Source organism: Anastrepha ludens, chromosome 6, assembly GCF_028408465.1.
Source record: "Anastrepha ludens isolate Willacy chromosome 6, idAnaLude1.1, whole genome shotgun sequence".
Lineage (NCBI taxonomy): Eukaryota > Metazoa > Arthropoda > Insecta > Diptera > Tephritidae > Anastrepha > Anastrepha ludens.
Window position 1 is genome coordinate 63,379,710 of NC_071502.1, and position 21,184 is coordinate 63,400,893.

At 37.6% G+C, this 21,184-nt stretch overlaps 1 protein-coding gene across 1 annotated transcript in view; it reads right to left on the minus strand.

Moving 5' to 3' along the window:
• Positions 1-9,363: 9,363 nt before the first annotated feature.
• The window catches only part of LOC128866369 (uncharacterized), a 189,880-nt gene continuing 178,059 nt past the window's right edge, over positions 9,364-21,184 (minus strand). Inside the window, 2 exon segments of the mRNA XM_054107040.1 lie at positions 9,364-12,740; positions 12,851-13,048. Of these exon segments, the coding sequence (XP_053963015.1) occupies positions 12,039-12,740; positions 12,851-13,048 (900 nt within the window). The 3' untranslated portion in view covers positions 9,364-12,038.

Below are 21,184 nucleotides of genomic sequence, written 5' to 3' on the forward strand. Positions count from 1 at the left end.
AAAGTATTGTCTTAAATAATTTGCTATAAATATTTTATGGCATGAATTTACTTTTTTTGCTTGTACAAATTTTCGCGTTATTGAAACCCATCTATGAGGTTTAAGTTTAATTCAGTTAATATAACAAAATCATCATTTTTTAACATCTTCAAATAACTACAATAAAAAAAACTGCTTACGTCTGCTCCTTTTTTGAATTAAAATTACTTACAATTCTTTATACGAGTAACCAAATATTTTAATATAATTTTACATATAAAAAGTTATGTTGGACATGAGTAAAGCTATTTGGATAATTGTGGGTTCATTGATTTATTCTGCATACATAGCTTACAAATATGCCATATGTAAATGTATCTATGTACTCATAAAATACTTGCAAAATTTTTAAAATTACACATTTATTATATATTTGTTATTAATTTAAATGTTTAACTATTCGTTGAATAACTAAGAGACGGCTTTGTTATTGTTATATTTTACATTTATCATATGAAAACAAATACGCAATTATTAAAAAATTGCGTAAAATAGAAAAAATCAAATAAAAAAAATGTATATACTTATAATAATAAAATGCAAGAAAATAAAATAAAATAATACATTTTGTAGCTGAAGTTATTAATAAAAAAATTTTTTTTCTTGGACTTGTATTTATAAAACTTGTAAATTCTTAATTACGATATTATATGCTGAAACGCACATTTTTACAGTGAATTGACAAATTCGCTTATATCAATTGCATTATACAAAATTGAGTATACTCTTGAGCTTAAGAAACACAAACTCAGAAAAATAAAAAAGGAGGTCCCGATCCCTCCTTTGAGTATATTACCGCGAGTATGCAAAAGGCTTACAACTTTGGTGGTCCACCTATCCGCTAGCATGCGCGCTTGTGGTACGATTTTGTTCATTAACCCGGGCGGTTGTTGTTGTTCTTTTAGCAGCATAAACATTCAAAATACCTACATACGGGGAATGCTGCTGGAGTGACAGTCCGGGTCGTTTCGGTAAATGTGGAAACGATCTAATAAATTGCATAACATGGATAATTGTACTAATCCTGGTCTTACATGGAGTGTTTTTGTTTCGAGTCACAGCAGCTTTGTTAGTCTGCCCTGGCATTATTTAATAACTCGTGGCTCAAGAACGTCTTTAAATTGTACAGGGCCGTCGAGGTAAATCCGGAAAACATTTCGAAAGCTCTGGAGCAGTAGCGTTAAGTCTAAAACCACTTATAAAAGCACATATTTTTAGTGTATTGTTTCCTGATTGACATTGGAGTGCCGGAGTAAGTGCTAGTGAAACGAAGAGTCGAGAGCAGGACAGAAGAGCTGCGATACTAGAGTCACTTCGCGCCGGAAAAAGCCCTAAAGAGATAATTGAGTGGTTTGGCTACAAAAAAACGCAACCCTGGATGGACCGCGTGGCTGCTGGAAGAGAATATGTGTTTCAGCAGAACTCCGCACCTGCTCACAAGGCAAAGAAGACTCAGAAGACTTACCACTGGTCACCAGATTTTTGGCCACCTTCAAGCCCAGACTGCAATCCTCTTGATTATTACGTGTGGGGCACAGTTGAAGCAAAAGTTAACGCGAAACCGCATACCACTAAGGACGCTCTGAAGACAACCATCGAGGAAGTGATGACCACAATGGACAAAGAGGAGGTAGCTCGCGCATGTGGGCGCTTCAGGTCCCGGCTGGAGCAGGTAATTGCACGAGATGGAGGTTACATTGAATAATTTTCAACTATGATATGTGTACTCACATTATACAAAGTTAAGTGCAAATAAAATTATTTTTGAGTAAATATCCAATAGTTTTGTTTTTAAGTTCAACATTCCGGATTTACCTCGACGGCCCTGTATATTAAATCCACCTTACGATTATGGGTTACGATTTCCCCACAAGCTCTTAGTTAGGCAAGGGAGATCCAGCTTTTTCATAGTGGATGCCTTTCGTCAAGGTCGATGAGTAAGGTTGCCGTTACCCCGACAGTCGGTTCTACGTTACTGGAGGGTTCTTGGTTCTTGGCAAGTAGGAATGAGTATTCGCCACGCCGTATTTCTGTTTTAAGTCGTAATTTACGAATAACCAGCACCAAATCATGCCCGCCCATAATCTATCTTGAATATTTGAGCAAATGATCGGTCGATTGCGTTGGAAAATTAAAGTGGTGACGCAATTCGCTTTTTCGGACTTTGTAATTCTAATTGGCGTTAAAGAACTGGCAGAAGGAAAACACAACTCTGTTGAACTTGGCTAAAGCACCACACAGGAAAAAGGAGAACCCAGGCAGAATTTAGTAAAGCTGTTTTAATTATATTAATAATTCCGATTCCTAAGATGCCACCAGATGAGAATAAACTTTAAGAAAACTCTTTATTTTTTATTTTCATTATTAATAACTATTTCTTAGGCTCAAGTGCCCACTGCATATCATAAGTGTTAATGCACTAGATTTTACAGGAACCGTTAAAGTAAATATTTAGTTAGATTTGTATGAGTACATTAGAGTTTCATGTATTTTAGGTAGTGCAGTTTCATTTTTTAGTACCTATAACTTTCGGGCCTTTAGATCGCTAAAGAAGTCAATAAAATATTCAATTTCAAAAATATGTATTTTTGGTCTAGATGGATTCGCTGTATGTGTGTAAACTTACAGGTAGGCATTAATCTAATGTATGTATGGTACTATATGTAAACATACACAGCTGCGGTCAAAGAATTGTAGGCGATGAGTGTCGCCTTTTCCATACCATTTTTGAAGTGAAACTTCTTAGGCGTCGATGGGCGAGCGATAATGGAGAGTAAAATTTCAAGGTCATGCAACGTTTTGGGCATTTTCGTTCCGCGACAGAGAAAAAAGATGTAACGTAGAGGAAAAGGAGAGAGAGAGCTATATCTTATATATATCTTAGATACATTTTAGGCTATTTTTCCTGAGTTTTTCCTTGTGGTTGCTAATTTCTAGTGAGAAATAACACTGCCTACTTGTTGGCGCTTGGTTGTTGGAGCAAACTTGTAGGAAATATATTTTTGGTGCCTACTTTTTGGTCCCAATGTTTTTGGCGCTTTTTTGGTGCCTACTTCTTGGCGCCTATTTCCGTTTCCTGGCAAGTGCTTGTGCGTACTATAAGTGCCGTTGCTGCGGTCCTGGAATCGCTGCGTTTGTGCCGGTCATAAACGCTCGGAGTAGTGCACGGTTTGTGTCCGGCGTTTACCTACATCGTTCGACCCTTCTCCGTTCTTTGTAAATTTTGTCTATTTGTATTCTCTGCAAATGTTGTGAATTTATTTAGATATATATTCTTTCTCTCTCTCTCTTATTCTCTCTCAGGTCTCTCCCTCTTTCTTTGTCTGCCTTGAAAGTTTCACTTCTGTTATGTGTACTACGCTACACGCACTTTTTTTTGTTTTAATGGCATCTATTGTAAGATGATCACGTCAGTTTGTGTGACGGTTACCTAATTCAGAGACTTCAACTCCAAATTAATACGTAAAATTATTAAAGGGTAAAGCGTAAAAGGTCAAGTGGGACCAATTAACTGTTTCAAGAGGACAAGAAGGAACAAATTTGATATAAACTGGGCTCAGCTGATACGGGAATGGAACTTTGCTTTATTCCTCACTTCTAGAAGTTTCACACTTTTCCGTACAAAGTCCAGAAGTTCCGGAGTTAATGATATTACGTCTCGGATGCAAATCGTATTTTTCTAGCGTGACTCAGCAATCCAATTTCCATTGTTTGAAGGATTGAAATTGAGCACCATGCGAGTTAAAGCTGGGCCTTGTCAGACGACGTTATTTGATGTGATCTACATCTCGTAAAGTATCGACCAAACAATTTAAAGTTTCTGCTCGTTGCCAAGGTGATACTAAAAAAAATCGTTTGATGTTTTCTGTTTATTTCATTCAATTGTGAGTTACAGGGTGTTAACAATGGAAGTCAACAAAGAGAAAATTCGGTACATTTCACAGTTTTTCTTTGATAAAGGCGAAAATGTAAGCCACTAATTATGTGCCATTTTGGTTTCGTCGATTCCGTTCAGACATTTTTGATGTTAAAGAAAATGTCGGTAATCTCGATACAATCACAGAAATAATCGAAGTTGACCGGCAGTAGTCGTAGCATCGCCCATAAGCTAAAGATCGACCATAAAGCAGTTTTAAACCATTTCCGAAACATTTTACTCTATTTTCTCCAAACTAACACGAGAAATAGGAATCAAACTTATCTATAAGACGGGCTGGGTTTGCGGTTCCCAAGTTGAGGGGTAGCCTAGACCAGCTAATCAAAACTCCAGGGGCCCACACTTCTCTCGGAAATACTGCTGGACTAGGTTCAAAGCGCTACATAACAATTTTCGTAGGAGCTTTGTAGATCAGGATATAGTCGAGTTCGTTCAGCATTTTCTACGTCAATGCCAAAAAAATACATACAATTTCCAGGGACCTCTTTCTTTGGTATCGGGATGGTTGAAGGGTGCGTTTTAAAAGGATATGCAGGGATAAGGCTGTGATATTTTTTGGTTTTTCGCTGAATATACAGTAGCGCGCATAAATAAGCGCATGATGATTTTTTAAATATTTACAAAGTTTTTCAAGCAAAAATTTGTTATAATTTTTTGTTTACTTTCAAAATATTGTTCATTCTTCAGTCCATTGAACTTTCGTGCAATAAAGCGCAAGTTTTAAGCGTCTAAAATATTGTTTTTTTCATTTCATTTCATTTCATTTCATTTCAATTTTTAAAAACTGGAGTTGATTCTTTTTAATTTTTCTTGTAAATGGTCTTACGTATTTTGTTGCATTGGAAATTAATTGTTATATAGAATAAAGTGCAAAATGTCGTCAGAAAGAAAAAATTATGACAAATCCAAACGATATTTTAGGCGCTTAATTCAATGGGCTGTAAAACCGCATACTCGAAGTTTTTCTAAAAATTCATATTTAAAGGTTTAAAGTTTTCATGATAACGTTTGGAAATTTTCTACTTTTCGTATCAAGTTTGAAAGTTTGACTAATATAATTATGGTTAAAGAATGAACAATATTAAAAACCAAAAAAAAAAAACACATAAAAAAGTTTACTAACAAATAATCATGCATTCAGTTATGCTCGCTACTGCACAAGTAGGTATTATTATTTTGACGGCAGCTGTATATGTACATTTTTTAATATATTATTGTATATTTAGTTGAAAATCAAATCCTTCAGTGGCGTGTTGATATTCTGGGTCTCTAGATTTTTTATGCTCATAAGTATGTGCATACTAGCATCTAGTGCATATGCATGCTAATATATGATTTTTACTATTGTATTATATGTATGTAGATACATAGGTATGTAATAGAGAGAGTAAAGCTTATACCATATTTTCATTTACATTTCCGTATATGTATGTATACATTTATATAAATATATGTGCCATTAAGGGCCTGATTAGGTCGTTAGTTTCGTTAATACATGTAGACGCATATTGTTTACCAAACATATATACTTATATATGTATAAGTGTGTATGAAGTCGATTTTGATGCAGGGTCCTACTTGGCTTCTAACGATTAAACGATTCAACTTGAAATAAAAGAGTGATTCGGATGAAAAATTCTATCTATTTCTACATTTCTAAGCAAATGTAAGTGTATACATGTATTAGTGTGCATGTGTAAAACCTATTTACACTTATAATGATTTTTGAAATGTTTGAGCTTTGAATTTGGCCTGCCTTTCGAACCCTGACATTCCAATAAATTCCTCTGCTAGTACGAATATGCATACGCACATATTTATGTGCTTATTAAACTATTAGGATTTTTACAAATTTACATACATACATGAATAAATATACGTTTTATATTTTAATCTTACACTTGATTAGTTACCTTTCTAATTTGGTTGAAATTACCTTAGAACTCTTGCTACGTGCTAAGTAATATGTATGTATATAGTCTGGCCTATATTTATGTTGTAGGTATTTGTCTATGTATATAGTTGCAATAAAAGGTGCCAAGTCCGTAATGTACAACACAAACAGATTAGTTTGTCTGCGTTGCCAGATTTGTTCAGGTTGCCATTATGTTCCTCGTGTCTCTGTACACTTCTGATATGCTCCAGTTGCTTTTGTTTTACTTTTGTGCTGATTCCTACTCACTGTTGTATACTTTTTTACTTATTTTTTGTTTCATTGTGCTTTCTTTTTAACCTGTACATAGAAACCAATTCTGCAGATCATTCTGGACAAGAATACTCTTATCTATAAAACTTTGGAAAAAAAAACTCAAACACCAATCTTTGAATATTCAAAAGTTCTTCCCCAAATCCGCAGTCAGATTGTCTCAAATGGGTTTAAAAGTATAAACTCAAACCTTCTCATCATGCAGCCTCAAATAATTATATATTATAACCCTTAACGATACATCGGGATTCATTTTTAACTTAAGTTTCCACTGGTAGAGTGGCACATTTTAGAAGAGCACGCATTTCAAAAATTTTCATCCCGCTGATTCAAATATTAAATTTGTTGGTTGGATTGTATTTTGAATTACTTCCTATATTCAACACGTTTCGATAAACCTTTCCTGGATACTCATACAAATTAGAACCGGAGTTAAAAATTTGTAAATAAATCTGAAACCATAAATAACGAAATTCTCGCAAGTTTCATTGAATATATTAAAACAACAAAATCTGTCGGCCAGAAGGATTCGATTTATAAAGTTATAAAAAAGTAGTACGCCGCCTGTTATTCACACCAACTATGAATATTGAGTACTTTTCTGGAAGAAGATGTAAATCGATTCTGAATTTGATCTGAATGAAGTTTCTTAGCAACTCATTTAATGCTACATAGTAGAAAACTCCATTTAGTTGGTAACTGATCAAGGAGAGGGTTTTACCATTATACTCGTATGTGCTAAAATGGAAACCACATAAATTAAATGATCATGGGCCTTTGTGTATTATTGATCCATCCCGAGCACTGTTTTTACAACATATTTTTTTGGAAAGAGTGATGGAAATAGGAATGATTGGCAAAATATATTGAATGAGAAGTTCACTAATCCTGTGCGGTTCTTTACTATTTGTTCTATTAGGATTTCTAAACCTTATTTGTGAATGGTAATACACTAAAGTGCCTGATAGGAAAATTTAAATTATGGAACTTTCATTGGGGCGCACAGGACAAGTGAACAAACCTATATCAGCATTTTCTGGCTCAGGGTCTGCAGATAGTTAAATTTGTGTTTTTGCAATAAACAATTAGTATTTTATTTAATGATGCATTGTAGTCATTAGGTGCCTATTTTTCATTCGTGATGACATATCTTCTTAGTTACTTGTATGATTGTAGCAGGATGGGTGATAAAAAAAAATGCCATTTGTAGCTCATTTGGTATTCACGCATTCATTCGGTTCTTCAAACTTTCATTTGCAACTCGATTAACATTACTCAAATTGATATCTTTCAAGGATAGTCCCTTTTGGATCATTACCACATCTGTAGACAGTCAAACTTCTGTAACTCCAAAGAGCATTATCTAGTGAAAATGTTCAACTCTTAGAGACTTCGAGTTATAGAATATAACTTTTGTTTAACACGTTGTCTCAGATTAGACCTAATCGTTGGCTTTCGAGCGTCTCACCTAATATTTGCAAACAAATTATGCAATTTTCCAGTTCAAGACCACCATTCAGGGCATGGGACATATAAAAACTGTTAGCAAATCGAAAACAAATTCATACCAACAAGCAGATCGGGGAGTAAATACTCAGAAATAAATTAATACTACTTTCATACCGTTTTCTACCAAGAAAAAATACACTGTTTGGGCTCTAGTAAAGATTTCCCCTAAATCCGCTTGGCACCCAATGTGTGTGTGACAGAGAGAGAGATTACCTCACATTATGTAAGATAAACCTTAGTTCAGACAAGTAGGATCATTCTACATACATACATACTCGTTGCATTGAATAAAAATAATCAGAAATTAGTGACTGAAAACCTACTTTCTTCGGAGTTTCTCTTAAAAAGATATTCTAATTTGTTCAAAGCCTTATAGTCATCATCAGTGGCAGTGCCATCCATTTTAAAATATATATTAAAACTTCTCGAGCAATCTTTCATATCGTCATTGCAAGGCTGGTGAATAATTTCCTCCACTGAACCCTTATCATCCCATTCCATTTTGCTCAAACCTAAATCTGCTGTCCATTCTAAATAATTCGACTTAGAGAACTAATGGAACTAAAATTCAGCGCATATTAATCTTTAAACGCTTTTATATATATACAGTAGAAACTCGATACTTTCACGCCGCTATACTTGCAGCACAATTTATTTATTTTAATTCCGTACTCAGTACTTGCAACATTAGAAAATTGTTACTTGCAACATTTTTTTGTTTGTCTTTCTCTTTTCTTCTTTTTACATTGTATTTCTGAGAATAAAAGTCGTGAAAGTACCATCGATGTCATTCTGGTAATGACATTTTGAGGTAATGAGAACTACCGTCTAATTCATTTCCTGATGAAATTACAGTTTTTGCAAAGTGTGGTCTCAAAATGGCAAAGGCACAATTTATGCTGCTTACAATAAAAGAAAAAGCTGACATTTGAACAAATTAAATGCGTGAATTTCCATTAATGCATTAGATAAAAACTTTTACGTGCATAGAGCAACAATTTTACTCGTATTAAAGCAAAAAAGGAGTAGTCAATAAAGAAGTTTGTTACGCGATCTGATTCCAGTCCAAGTAATAGGAAAACTCTTAGGATTTCTGAGATCCCAAAAATGGAAAAGGCGTTGTCCCATTGATTTGCGGATCAAAAGTTCAAAAACTTACCCATTACAAGTGATATACTAAAAGAGAAAGTCGAAATTTAGGGAAAGCTGGAGGCTTTCACGCTAGTAATGGTTAAGTTGCAAACTTTAAAAAGAGGCATGGAATATAATGGCTAAAAATTTGCGTACAAAACCTATTAATTCAAGAGTCAAACATTTTTAGACAAACTTAACAAAACAATTATGGATTTAAGTTTGACAAAAGAGCAGATGTATCTACAATGCCGATGAGTCTGGCTTATTTAAAAGTCTAGTGCGCTCAAAAGAAGCCTCGGCTCCGAAGCATAAGATCAGTAAGCAGAGAATAACGTTCCTTGCTTGTACAAAAGCTGCTAAATCATAAAGTAAAAATTGGTTGTTGGGAAATAGGCGAATCTGCGTTCATTCCAAAACTTTACTGAAGAGCCTGTTGTCTAAAAGGAAATAAAAGTGCTTGGATGACCTTAGCTTTATTTAAGGAATACTTTCACAGAACATTTATTCCATTTGTCAAAACCAAGAATTGCGTTTCTTTCGTGCGCAAAATCGTCCGAAAAAAGCACTTCTTATTGACAATGCTCAATATCATCCCAAAGAAGATGAGTTAAAGATCTAAAATAGCCAAATATAGGTAATGTGCTTTTCTCCAAACTGTACGGCTCTAATAGAACCCATGGATCAATACGTTATAAGACTTGCTAAATTGAACTAGAAAAAAACCCTTGTAAGTCGCATTGCTGCTCGATGAGTCACTGCGAAATATAGGCCTGAAAAATGCAATATGCTTTTTAGCTATTGGATGGGATGCTCTTAATGCAACTTCAATTCAGTCATCGTTTCAGAAACTATTTGAGAAGACGACTGACTGGAACTGTGACGATATCATTGCTCTTTCGGAGTTACGTTTACAGATACCTGATGAAGCATCCAATATTCAATTCATTGCAGATATTTTTCTAAGATTAATTGGAGGTTTGCACTTCGACTCATTGCAACTTTGCTTCAGGAAGTAGAAACATTGCAGCAAGTCTCTTTGGATTGTTGAACCTCATTCGGAACCCACAGCTTGAAATGAAGAATACTGTAATGAAGACGACGAAACATTCGGTGAAGGAACTAACGAGGAGATGCTAAATGCGAGTAAAATTACATCGGCGGAGTCAATATCAGCATTCAATAAATTATGAGATTGGGCAGAGCAAAATAATGCTTGCTTAAACGATGTTATGGGGCTGCAGAGGCTCAGAAACAGTGTGGTACTGAACAACCGAATGTGTACAAAGCAAACCAAAATCGAAAATAGCTTTAATTTCAAATGAAACTAATCTCTTAAAAGTGTATTGAATTAATATAGCAAAAACAAATAAACTTAGATTCTTATCAGTAAAAAAACTATTTTAATTTGTATGGAGAAAAAGCTTAATATTTGCGAGAATCTCGAAACTTGCACCGCGCCGGTTTTCAATACATGCAAGAATAGAGTTTCTACTGTACATTTATTAATAATAATGTAATATATAATAACGCTTATACTCTATTTGGGCGTTCGGCCAAGCTCCTCCTCCTATTTGTGATAAATGGTTTTTTATAAGGACCTTTTTCATGGCAGATATACACTCGGTTCGTTTCCATTGCCTGTCGAGAAGCAACTGCCATTAGAAAATATTTGTTGTATTAATTGGTGTTCCATGCCCGGGATTTAGAGCCTGTGCACTTCCGAATGGTAATCACGCATCAACTCATTTGGCTACGGCGGCCGCCACGTTATTGCCATTCGATTTAGTTCGAGTTATAGAAAGTTCGAGTTGTAGAAAGTTCGAGTTATGGAAGTTTGACTGTACATATATACTTTGTAGTTATATTTACAATATATGTATATTTTATTATTTTCAATACATATGAGTAAAAACTTCACACACACGTATATGTAAATACGACTATATTTAACACCTATTTTAGTACACATCTTTTAAAAAAACTAGTTGCTACAGTGAGTTTGGATTTGAGAAATAAGTCAAGGCAATTCGAAAACCTACATTTTAAACTCCCTAATTTGTATGCACACACACACACGCATCCATAAGATTTTTTACTAGCTGTTTTTGCTTTTACTTGTTCGATCTCTTATTAAGTTTTACTGTTACCTTATTCTAATTTGCTGGTTTGTTGTTGGCTTTACATCCGTGTACATACATATATACATGCAGTACTTACATAGGCATGATTTTATATACATATGTATGTATGTATTACACTAATAGATAAATGGGTATTAGAGACAAACAAAAAAATTAAATCGCAATATTTACGTTATTTTTAATATTAAAGCTTGAAAGTTCTCAAGTGCCTTGTTAAAGCTTTTTGCCCATCTTCCAATGGCTCGGGTTATAATTTAAGTACTAGTAACTAGTAAAGCGTTCTCCAATAGGGACGGGCCATGTTGACAGCTGTCATATTTCACACAGATTTCTATAAACAGAAGGTCGTCGAGGTACAACTATTTCTTAAATTTATTACACTTAGAATTATCCAATTCTAGATACATAGCTATTCAACTGGAAAATTAATTTTTACTTAAATAATATTAGCGTAATTTTTTGTGTTTGTATATTTTACTTAATATAAGTCTATCATTGTCTAATCTGTTTGTAAGAATTAAATTCATGAATAAATGAAGGGAATTCAATTTCGTTAGTACTTCACACACATGACTTGTTTTATACCATCTCAACAGCGACCCGCCCTAATTGGACAACCCTTTAATAAGACTTTACAGTTTTAGTAATAACAGACATAATAATTGTTAGTTTTTCTAATATTTTTTAACGGTTTATCAGTATTTACGAGTAGTTCAGTCAATTTTGAGATTTTGTTTTGTATAGATTTCATTGAAGGCATATCCCATTAGTTGAGATTACCCCGAGTTGTGCCAATTATAGCCGAAACATTTGCAAGTTGTGAGTTAAAATCGTGAGCTTGAAGTTAGGAAGAATATAGGACAGAATTTTGTTTGTTTTCCATTACAGACAGGCGCGCATATTTCATATGCAATACATACATATAAGTTCCGCTTCGCCCTCAAATCTTATCAAACTAATCGTCTACCAACCGCCGCCTGCTTCAGTCCTCTTATTAACATTTCTCTCCTACCTTTCATGCCATTGCTGCTTTCACTTTACTTACTTAAATAAATGTTTCGGCTGCCATTTGTTACAAACACTCCGTTGTCGGTTGTGGTAACGGCTTTTCGTGTGGTGGCGATGGTCCCGACACCGATACCATTGGCAGAGCCGTGATCTTTGGTCGTGCATTTTTTACCGGGAGCGATTTCGGGCTAGGATGTGGTGAAACGGACGCGGTTGAGGAGCGTTGGCGCACCAGCGTACGCTGGCGACTAGTGCTGACAATTTCCGGCAACATTGCCGTGGCAGCGATAGTTGGTACGAGCACTAGCTCCTCGACGGTATCGGTGGAGTCTCGCGAGACAGAACTTTTCGTTGGCATGCCTGCAAATGTATTTGGACGCTGTCGCCTCTCCACGTTGGGTAGCGCGACGATGGCCGCGTTTGCGGCGTTTACTTTGACGCTGATGGTGTCGTTGTGCAGCTCATCTTTGATATGCGAAGGTGGAGTTTCTAATGAGATGCTGCCCACTACTACGTTCGTTGCGGACATTGAAGCCGCTGCCGCCGCTGAGGTCGACGGGTGATCGCAGTTGGTGTTGGTAGTGAGCACGGATAGTGTATGTCATTCGGCACTACAGGCACCACTGAAATTGTTGGAGCTGCGACGGCATTCGCGCAGCTCAATGGCGCTACCGTTGCAATCGTCTTGTCTTTTATTCGGCGCGTTCGGATCGCTGTCATTATTTTCATCGGTGCACCATGGTGGCTTATTATCCGAGAAGCTCTTCTGTGGGAGGAGCGAGTGTGAGAAAAAAAAAGGAAAAAGAAAAAAATGCATCAAATAGCAAACAAAACAAAAAAAAAACACCAAAGACAAAATTGGTTCTGTTAACTTACTTTGCGTTCATTGTCGGTAATATTTTCTGCGCTGCGCGCTTTCCGGCACAACACACTCTGCGAGCCGTGTCGACGCAGGAATTCAATGGAATCAAATCCTCTACCCTCGGACGACACAAAGATGGCTGAATTAATGCGACTACGTGTGCACCTTTCGGAAATGGACGCAGACCGCTCCTCGTGCACCATGTGGAAATGCTGGAAACAGAGACACAAGAACATTTCAATGTATGAGCGGACATTGTGTGGACGTGTTCTGACAGACGATTTACATGGAACGAAAACAAAGAAGAACATGACGCGTAGACTGACGACAAAAGCAAATGTTCCAACTGCTAACATTTATTGGACGTTTATTGAAAATTGAAATTCGTGCGATGACAAGAAATTTCAGCATTTTGAGTTTGCCTTTTTTCGTTTCTATACAAACAAACACTTCTAAAATAACGTACGCACACATGTTTAATAATTTCTAACAAAAAAAAGAGAAGTAAACAATTTGGAAAATTGGTGTAAAAACGTGTTAAGCAGGTGTGAGCATTTTAAATTAAAATGTTTTCTTAATTTTTTGTAGGTGTATGTGAATGTGTATTAAGGCATGTACAAATGTGCTCGGTGCGATTTTCACTTTGGCGTGTTTCACATTGATTTGTTCATCTATTATTTACAGTCTTACCAGAATAATTTTTTTTGCGTTAAAACTAATTTAAAACACCTATTTGTTTATAGCTGGCGAACGTTTTCTTTTTCTCAAAATTTAGTTGCTTTCAAAATTTCATGATAATCTCATTCCATTCTGTGTTTTAATCTTTAGGTTTTTACTACTTATAAATTTTAGCACATTGTCCTCGTTAGTTATACAACTTCAGTACTCTTGACAATTTCTAAAATTACAGCTATGCTGAAGGACTATTTCGACGTCATTTCAAACATGCCAAGAGCAGAAGGAAATGTGAGCGAGGTTTTGTGAAGATATTTCAAACGTCACCAAAGTTAATGGTTGCAAAGACAGCTGGATGGACAGAAATATGAATTTTATTTTTATGAGAGGTGGGAATGATTTTTGTCAGAATTGAATATCTTTTAAAATAAACTTTTTTTCATAAAGCTAAATGCAATTTGTATGTCAAATGCTGTAGGCATTGTACTAAAGAAGCAAGCTAAAAAAATTAAAAAGTATAATATTTGGAAAATGTTAAAGGTATTTAAAGCGAAAATATGTTCGATCCCTTCTAACATGTTTACATTTTTTTTTTCATTTTTTTTACAATAAGAAATCTTAAAAAAAAATATATTGTAGAAAAAAGTTTTTTTTTTAAATACATAGTTGAAAAAAGCTATTTTTTATTTAAACAAATCCTTCAGATTTTTTTTTTTTATTAATAGCTGATATTATGCTCAGTAATCCCTGCAAGTTTCATAGTGACATTCTTATAATTTTTGGGGTTATATTCAGTTCAGCAATTATGCCTATTGTGAAACTTTTTGTTACTAATGCAGCGAGCAGCAATATCCATCTCCACAGTTCAACAATGCCAAGCAGTAAGCAATTATTTTTTTTACACATGGCGAGCGTGTGGAGTTTTTAAATTCGAAGAAAGTTAGTTTTTGTATTTTTAATAAAATGTAGATTGTTAAATTTAAAATTAACAGAGGTCGAAGAAACTTTTTTCTAGTTTTCTACTTTCATATATGTATAATAATATATATATGTATAGTATAAATTCTGATAGTAGGCATCGAAAAGCACCAAATTACCCATTCTTAACTTATAAAGCTTGCTTTTGTCTGTTTTGCGTCGTTAAGGGTATAATATAATACGAAATTTAATACGAGAAAATCCATACAAACTTTAAGAAACTACCAAGAATATTCACTTTTCAACATTATTTTATATTATTGTAGTTTATTATAATGTATTGCCCATTTTGATCAATGACCTCTTGCCATCTTTCAGGCAGCAACATAATCCCACGTTCATAAAACTTCTGGTTTTTATTAGCAAAAAATTGAATCAGGTATGATTTGACATCATAATCATTATTGAAATTTTTACCATTCAAGGAGTTTTGAAAAGATCGAAACAAATAGTAATCAGATGGTGCAAGGTCAAGACTATATGGTGGATGTGGCAAAACATCCCAACCAAGCTCCAATAATTTTTGCCGAGTGGCCAAAAATGTGTGTGGCCTTGCATTGTCCTGATGGAATACAATACTTTTTCGATTTGTTAATTCGGGCCGCTTTTCTTCAACTCCATTTTTTAATTTCGTTAGTTGTTCAATGTAGACATCAGAATTGATCGTTCGGTTGGGTGGTAAGAGTTCAAAGTAGACAATTCCTTTGTAATCCCACCAAACTGATAACAAAACCTTCTTTTGATGAATATCAGCTTTTGATGTTGCTTGAGTTGGTTCACCTGGCCTTCTCCACGATCTTTTCCGCTTGATATTCTTGTAAACAACCCATTTTTCATCGCCAATAAGTCGTTTTAAAAATGGATTATTTTCATTACGTCTTTTTAGCAAATCGCAGTTCGTGAGGATGGTTCCATGTGTAGAAGTCCACGCAAGTGGGGAAAGTTACTGATCGCCATTCACTTGGGAATGGCCAGGACGATTCTTCTGCATATGGTTCAAGCAGCTCACAACGGCCGGGATTAGCCCACGTATCCTCTGGGTAGCTTCCGAACACCCGTTCGGGAGTGAGCTAACGTGAGAAGGCGAAACATTCCAGGATAGCTGGTTGTGCGTTGGGTTTGGGACCCGCCACTTAAAAATCCCCCCCCCAATGAAAAGTTTGAAAAAGCCTCGGATGAGACCTCCCTATGCTGATGACGACCCCTGCAAACGAAATAAGGAATATGATTTGAGGGCATGCACCTGGAATGTCCGGTCCCTTAATGGGGAAGGTGCCTCTGCCCGGCTGGTTGATGTCCTCGTGAGAGTAAAGGCTGGCATCACTGCCATCCAAGAGATGCGATGGACGGGGCAAGGTAAGAAAACCATAGGACCTTGCGACGTCTACTACAGCTGCCATGTAAAGGAGCGCAAATTCGGTGTCGGATTTGTTGTGGGGGAGAGACTTCGTCGCCAAGTACTGTCGTTCACTCCGGTGGACGAGCGTCTCGCAACAATCCGCATCAAAGCCCGTTTTTTTAACATATCGCTAATTTGCGCCCACGCCCCGACGGAAGAGAAGGACGATGCGACCAAAGATTCTTTCTATGAGCGCCTGGAACGCTCCTATGAGCGCTGCCCCCGCCACGACATAAAAATCGTGCTTGGCGACTTCAACGCCAGGGTGGGCAAGGAGGGAAGTTTTGGTCCCACAGTCAGAAAATTCAGCCTGCACAACGAAACATCCGGTAACGGACAGAGGCTGACCGACTTCGCCGGGGCCCGAAACATGGTAGTCTGCAGCACCAGATTCCAGCATAAGAAGATTCACCAAGCCACCTGGCTGTCTCCTGATCGAAAAACACGAAACCAGATCGATCATGTTGTGATAGATGGAAGACACGCTTCTAGTGTATTAGATGTACGTACGATCCGAGGACCCAACATCGACTCGGATCATTACCTTGTTGCAGCCAAACTGCGCACACGCCTCTGTGCAGCAAAAAACGTGCATCTACCTACGCAAAGAATGTTCGACATCGAAAAGCTGCAATCACAACAGACAGCCAGAAGATTCGCCACTCGACTCTCACTCCTGCTCTCAGAGAGTACTGCCCAACAAACCGGCATCCACGAACAATGGAGCAACATTTCTCGTTCTCTACGTACCGCCGCCGAAGAAGAAATCGGATTCCGGCGAGCCCGAAAAAACAATTGGTACGACGAGGAATGTCATGCTGCCGCAGAAAGAAAGGATGCCGCCTATAGAGCCACGCTGCGATCGGGCGCAACGCGAGCCATGTGGGATCGCTACAGAGAGCTGAAAAAGGAAGAGAGACGTATTATCCGAAAGAAGAAACGAGAGGCCGAAATACGTGAGTGCGAAGAGCTTGAGATGCTGGCCAACAGGAACAACGCCCGAAAATTCTACCAGAAAGTTCGGCGGCTTACAGAAGGTTTTAAGACCGGGGCGTTTTCCTGTAAGAACAAAGACGGCGAACTGGTGACTGACGTACAGAGCAATCTTAAATTATGGAGGGAACACTTCTCGAACTTATTAAACAGTGACAGCTGCGCATGTCACCGAGAAAGTGAAGATCCCGATACCCCAATCGTTGACGACGGAATTGTCGTTCCGCTGCCCGATCATGACGAGGTGAGAATAGCGATAACGCGGCTAAAGAACAACAAAGCCGCGGGCGCCGACGGACTGCCGGGTGAGCTATTCAAACATGGCGGCGAGGAGCTGGTAAGGTGCATGCATCAGCTTCTATGCAAAATATGGTCGGATGAAAGCATGCCTGCCGATTGGAATTTAAGTGTACTCTGCCCAATCCATAAGAAGGGCGATCCTGCAATTTGTGCCAATTACCGCGGGATTAGTCTTCTAAATATCGCCTATAAGGTTCTAGCGAGCGTATTGTGTGAAAGGCTGAAGCCCACCGTCAACCAACTGATTGGGCCTTATCAGTGTGGCTTTAGACCTGGAAGGTCTACCATCGACCAAATATTCTCAATACGCCAAATCTTGGAAAAGACCCATGAAAGGAGAATCGACACACACCATCTTTTCGTCGACTTCAAAGCTGCATTCGACAGTACGGAAAGGAGTTACCTGTATGCCGCGATGTCTGAATTTGGTATCCCCTCAAAACTAATACGGCTATGTAAGATGACGTTGCTCAACACCAGCAGCGCCGTCAGAATTGGGAAGGACCTCTCCGAGCCGTTTGATACCAAACGAGGTTTCAGACAGGGTGACTCGCTGTCGTGTGACTTCTTTAACCTGATGTTGGAGAGCATCGTACGAGCCGCAGAACTTAATCGCTCAGGCACAATTTTTTATAAGAGCGTACAATTGTTGGCGTATGCCGATGATATTGACATCATCGGCCTTAACAACCGCGCTGTTAGTTCTGCCTTCTCCAAACTGGACAAAGAGGCAAAGCGAATGGGTCTGGTGGTGAACGAGGACAAAACGAAGTACCTCCTGTCTTCAAACAAACAGTCGGCGCACTCGCGTATCGGCACCCACGTCACTGTAGACAGTTATAATTTCGAGGTTGTAAAAGACTTCATCTATTTAGGAACCAGCATTAACACCGATAACAATGTCAGCCTTGAAATTCAACGTAGAATCTCTCTTGCCAACAAGTGCTACTTTGGACTAAGTAGGCAACTGAGCAGTAAAGTCCTCTCTCGACGAACAAAACTAACACTCTACAAGACCCTCATCATGCCCGTCCTAACGTATGGCGCAGAAGCTTGGACGATGACAACATCCGATGAAGCGACGCTTGGAGTGTTCGAGAGAAAGATTCTGCGTAAGATTTTTGGACCTTTGCACGTTGGCAATGGCGAATATCGCAGACGATGGAACGATGAGCTGTATGAGCTTTACGACGACATAGACATAGCGCAGCGAATAAAGATCCAGCGGCTACGTTGGCTGGGTCATGTCGTTCGAATGGATACAAACGCTCCGGCTTTGAAAGTATTCGATGCGGTACCAGCTGGTGGTAGCAGAGGAAGGGGGCGGCCTCCTCTGCGTTGGAAAGATCAGGTGGAGAAGGACTTGGCTTCACTTGGTGTGTCCAACTGGCGCCGGTTAGCACGAGAAAGAAACGACTGGCGCGCTTTGCTAAACTCGGCCAAAATCGCGTAAGCGGTTATAGCGCCAATTAAGAAGAGAAGTTCGTGAGGAACCCATGAATCGAGTTTTTGAACATAGCCAAGTTGTTTTAAGTGATTTTCAATGCATGGAAGTGATACATGAAGCTTCTCTACTATCTCGCGGATTTCCCTTTGCGGAAATAAACAAGCAAAATATGACGAAAATGTGCCTTCTGATTTTCCATTTTTCAGCGAACTCCAACGAAAACTACGCAGCCGATCAAACAACTTTTTTCACTGATTGATAGCTGAATTGTCAACTATCAAATAACAAAATGTGTTTTACATTTGTACTACGTCTGCAAACCTAAAAATTCAACTGAAGCCATCTATGAGTGAAATCCGCAATTATTTAATTGAGTGTATTTCTGCCATGAAAAAGCTCTTCATAAAAAATATCTGCCGTTCGGAGTCGGCTTGAAACGGTAGGTTACTCCATTTGTGGAACAACATCAAGACGCACACCACAAATTGGAGGAGGAGCTCGGCCAAACACCCAAAAAGGGAGTACGCGCCAATTATATGTACATATGTATATATATATGTATGTATGAAGAAACCAAAATTTGGCATTCCAAAGCCAGATACAAAAATCGTGTCAATCAATAAATTAAAAAATAAATAAAGAGACATTAAGACAATGGCTGGTTTTTCTCATGGATAGAATTCGTTGAATTTAACACTAGTTCAAAACAGTCAAAGAAGGGAAGCAAAACACATAAGATCTCTTTTGAACTATAGAAAAAGGAATGGAATGAGTTAAAATTGATATTTCCTACGACCTAGGAGTCAACAAATCAACACGTGTGTGGCAAAATGAGTTTTAACCGATTGTTTGGATTTGTTTTCCGTCTGTGCCCAGCTTAAGGTGAAGGCTGAACACTTCCTGAACGAGCTGACAAAAGAATGCTTTCCAATCGAGAATTCGTATGGAATGTTACAGGTATAGATAGGAAGTGTATCGAGAGTGATGATATGTAAATTTATAACTTTGGCTCTATTGGAGTTATAAATTTCTTCTTTGTGTGAAGTACAAGTGTATAAAATCAAAATATTTAAAAAAGATTTACAACACCAGTATCGCTACGAAATAGCCAAATCTCGAATTTACACATGAAAAAGCGGCCGTTCGGAGGCGTAATTTTATTTCACTTTATTTAATAAGTCTATGGTTACAAAACCTTACATACTAGAGGTACTTGATTTAAAGATTAGATTTGAAAATCTTTTGATTCCAGCTTAGATAAAAATAGAGATCTATGAACGGCGAAATCAAGATAGAGATTATTAAAACTTCTATTAAATTCATTAAGAGATCCAGTAATGGGTGCAAAGTTAAATAATTTGATTTAAATTTTTAACATACAACGGAAAGTAAAAGCGCAATACCCTTTGGGGGATATAAGCTTATCTGCTCCAGTAGTCGGTGAATGTATTATAAGTCTTAAATATTATTAATAATACGTCTTGAAATCGATTACCATTCAAGGGACTTAAGATAGAAGTGGCTTGTTCAAATAAAGAGACAAACCGGACAAAGCTACGTAGAACTCTTTCGATTCTTTGCGAATAAATGTAGAAATTGTGCCCTAAATTATTAAGGTGTACTCTAGCTTTGACCTCACTAAAGAATTAAAGCGTTTTCTAGTATAGGGCTCCCTAAAGTCTAGTGCAGAAAGACCAAGTTGGAATAGACCTTACAATAATGAAACTAAAACAATATAATTAATAAAGGAAAACCCTAAGTGAAAAAAAAACATTAAAAACGCCCAGATCCGAAAATTCATTTATAACGGAAAGATGAGCATTAAAATTGGTATAAGTAGAGGCAATCGGATTTGTAATGTAGGTTCCTATTTGTGGAATTTAACATCAGCACGCATACCTCGAATGGATAAAGAACGCGATGAAAGAGTCAGGGCTGAGGTTAAGAAGGGCTGCCCATAAGGCGGGGTACTCTCTCCCCTACTTTGGTGCTTCGTGGTGGACTCTCTTCTTAATGATCTGCAGGAAATTGTATAAATCCAAGCCTACGCAGACGATGTGTGCGTATTAATCTCATGACGATCACTTGAAGCTATATACAATAAAATGAAAGGTAGCTTTAAATAAGATTGAATATTGGTGCGAATTGCATGGCCTTTCGGTGAATCCTACAAAAAGTACCATAGGGCTTTTCACTAGGAAACGTATTGTGGAAGGCCTGTCACTGCCCACATTGAAAGGGGTAACACTGCAACTGTCTTCTGAGGTTAAATATTTAGAAGTAGTCCTAGATAGTAAGCTTACCTGGAAGAAGCACGTCGAGCAGAAGGTCTCTCGAAGACTAAAAGTCTTCTAGCAGTGTAAGAGAACCTTTGGCAAGACGTGGGTTTCTGAGACCGGCCTTGCCGTGGGGTCTAGTATGGTGGAAAGCTACAATGGTTAATTGCAGAGTAAAACCCCTAAACAGGCTGCAGAGAAGTGTGTGCTTGGGTATCACAGGTGCCATGAGTAGGACGTCAGGTGATGCCCTTAATGCCATTCTGAACTTGCAACCTTT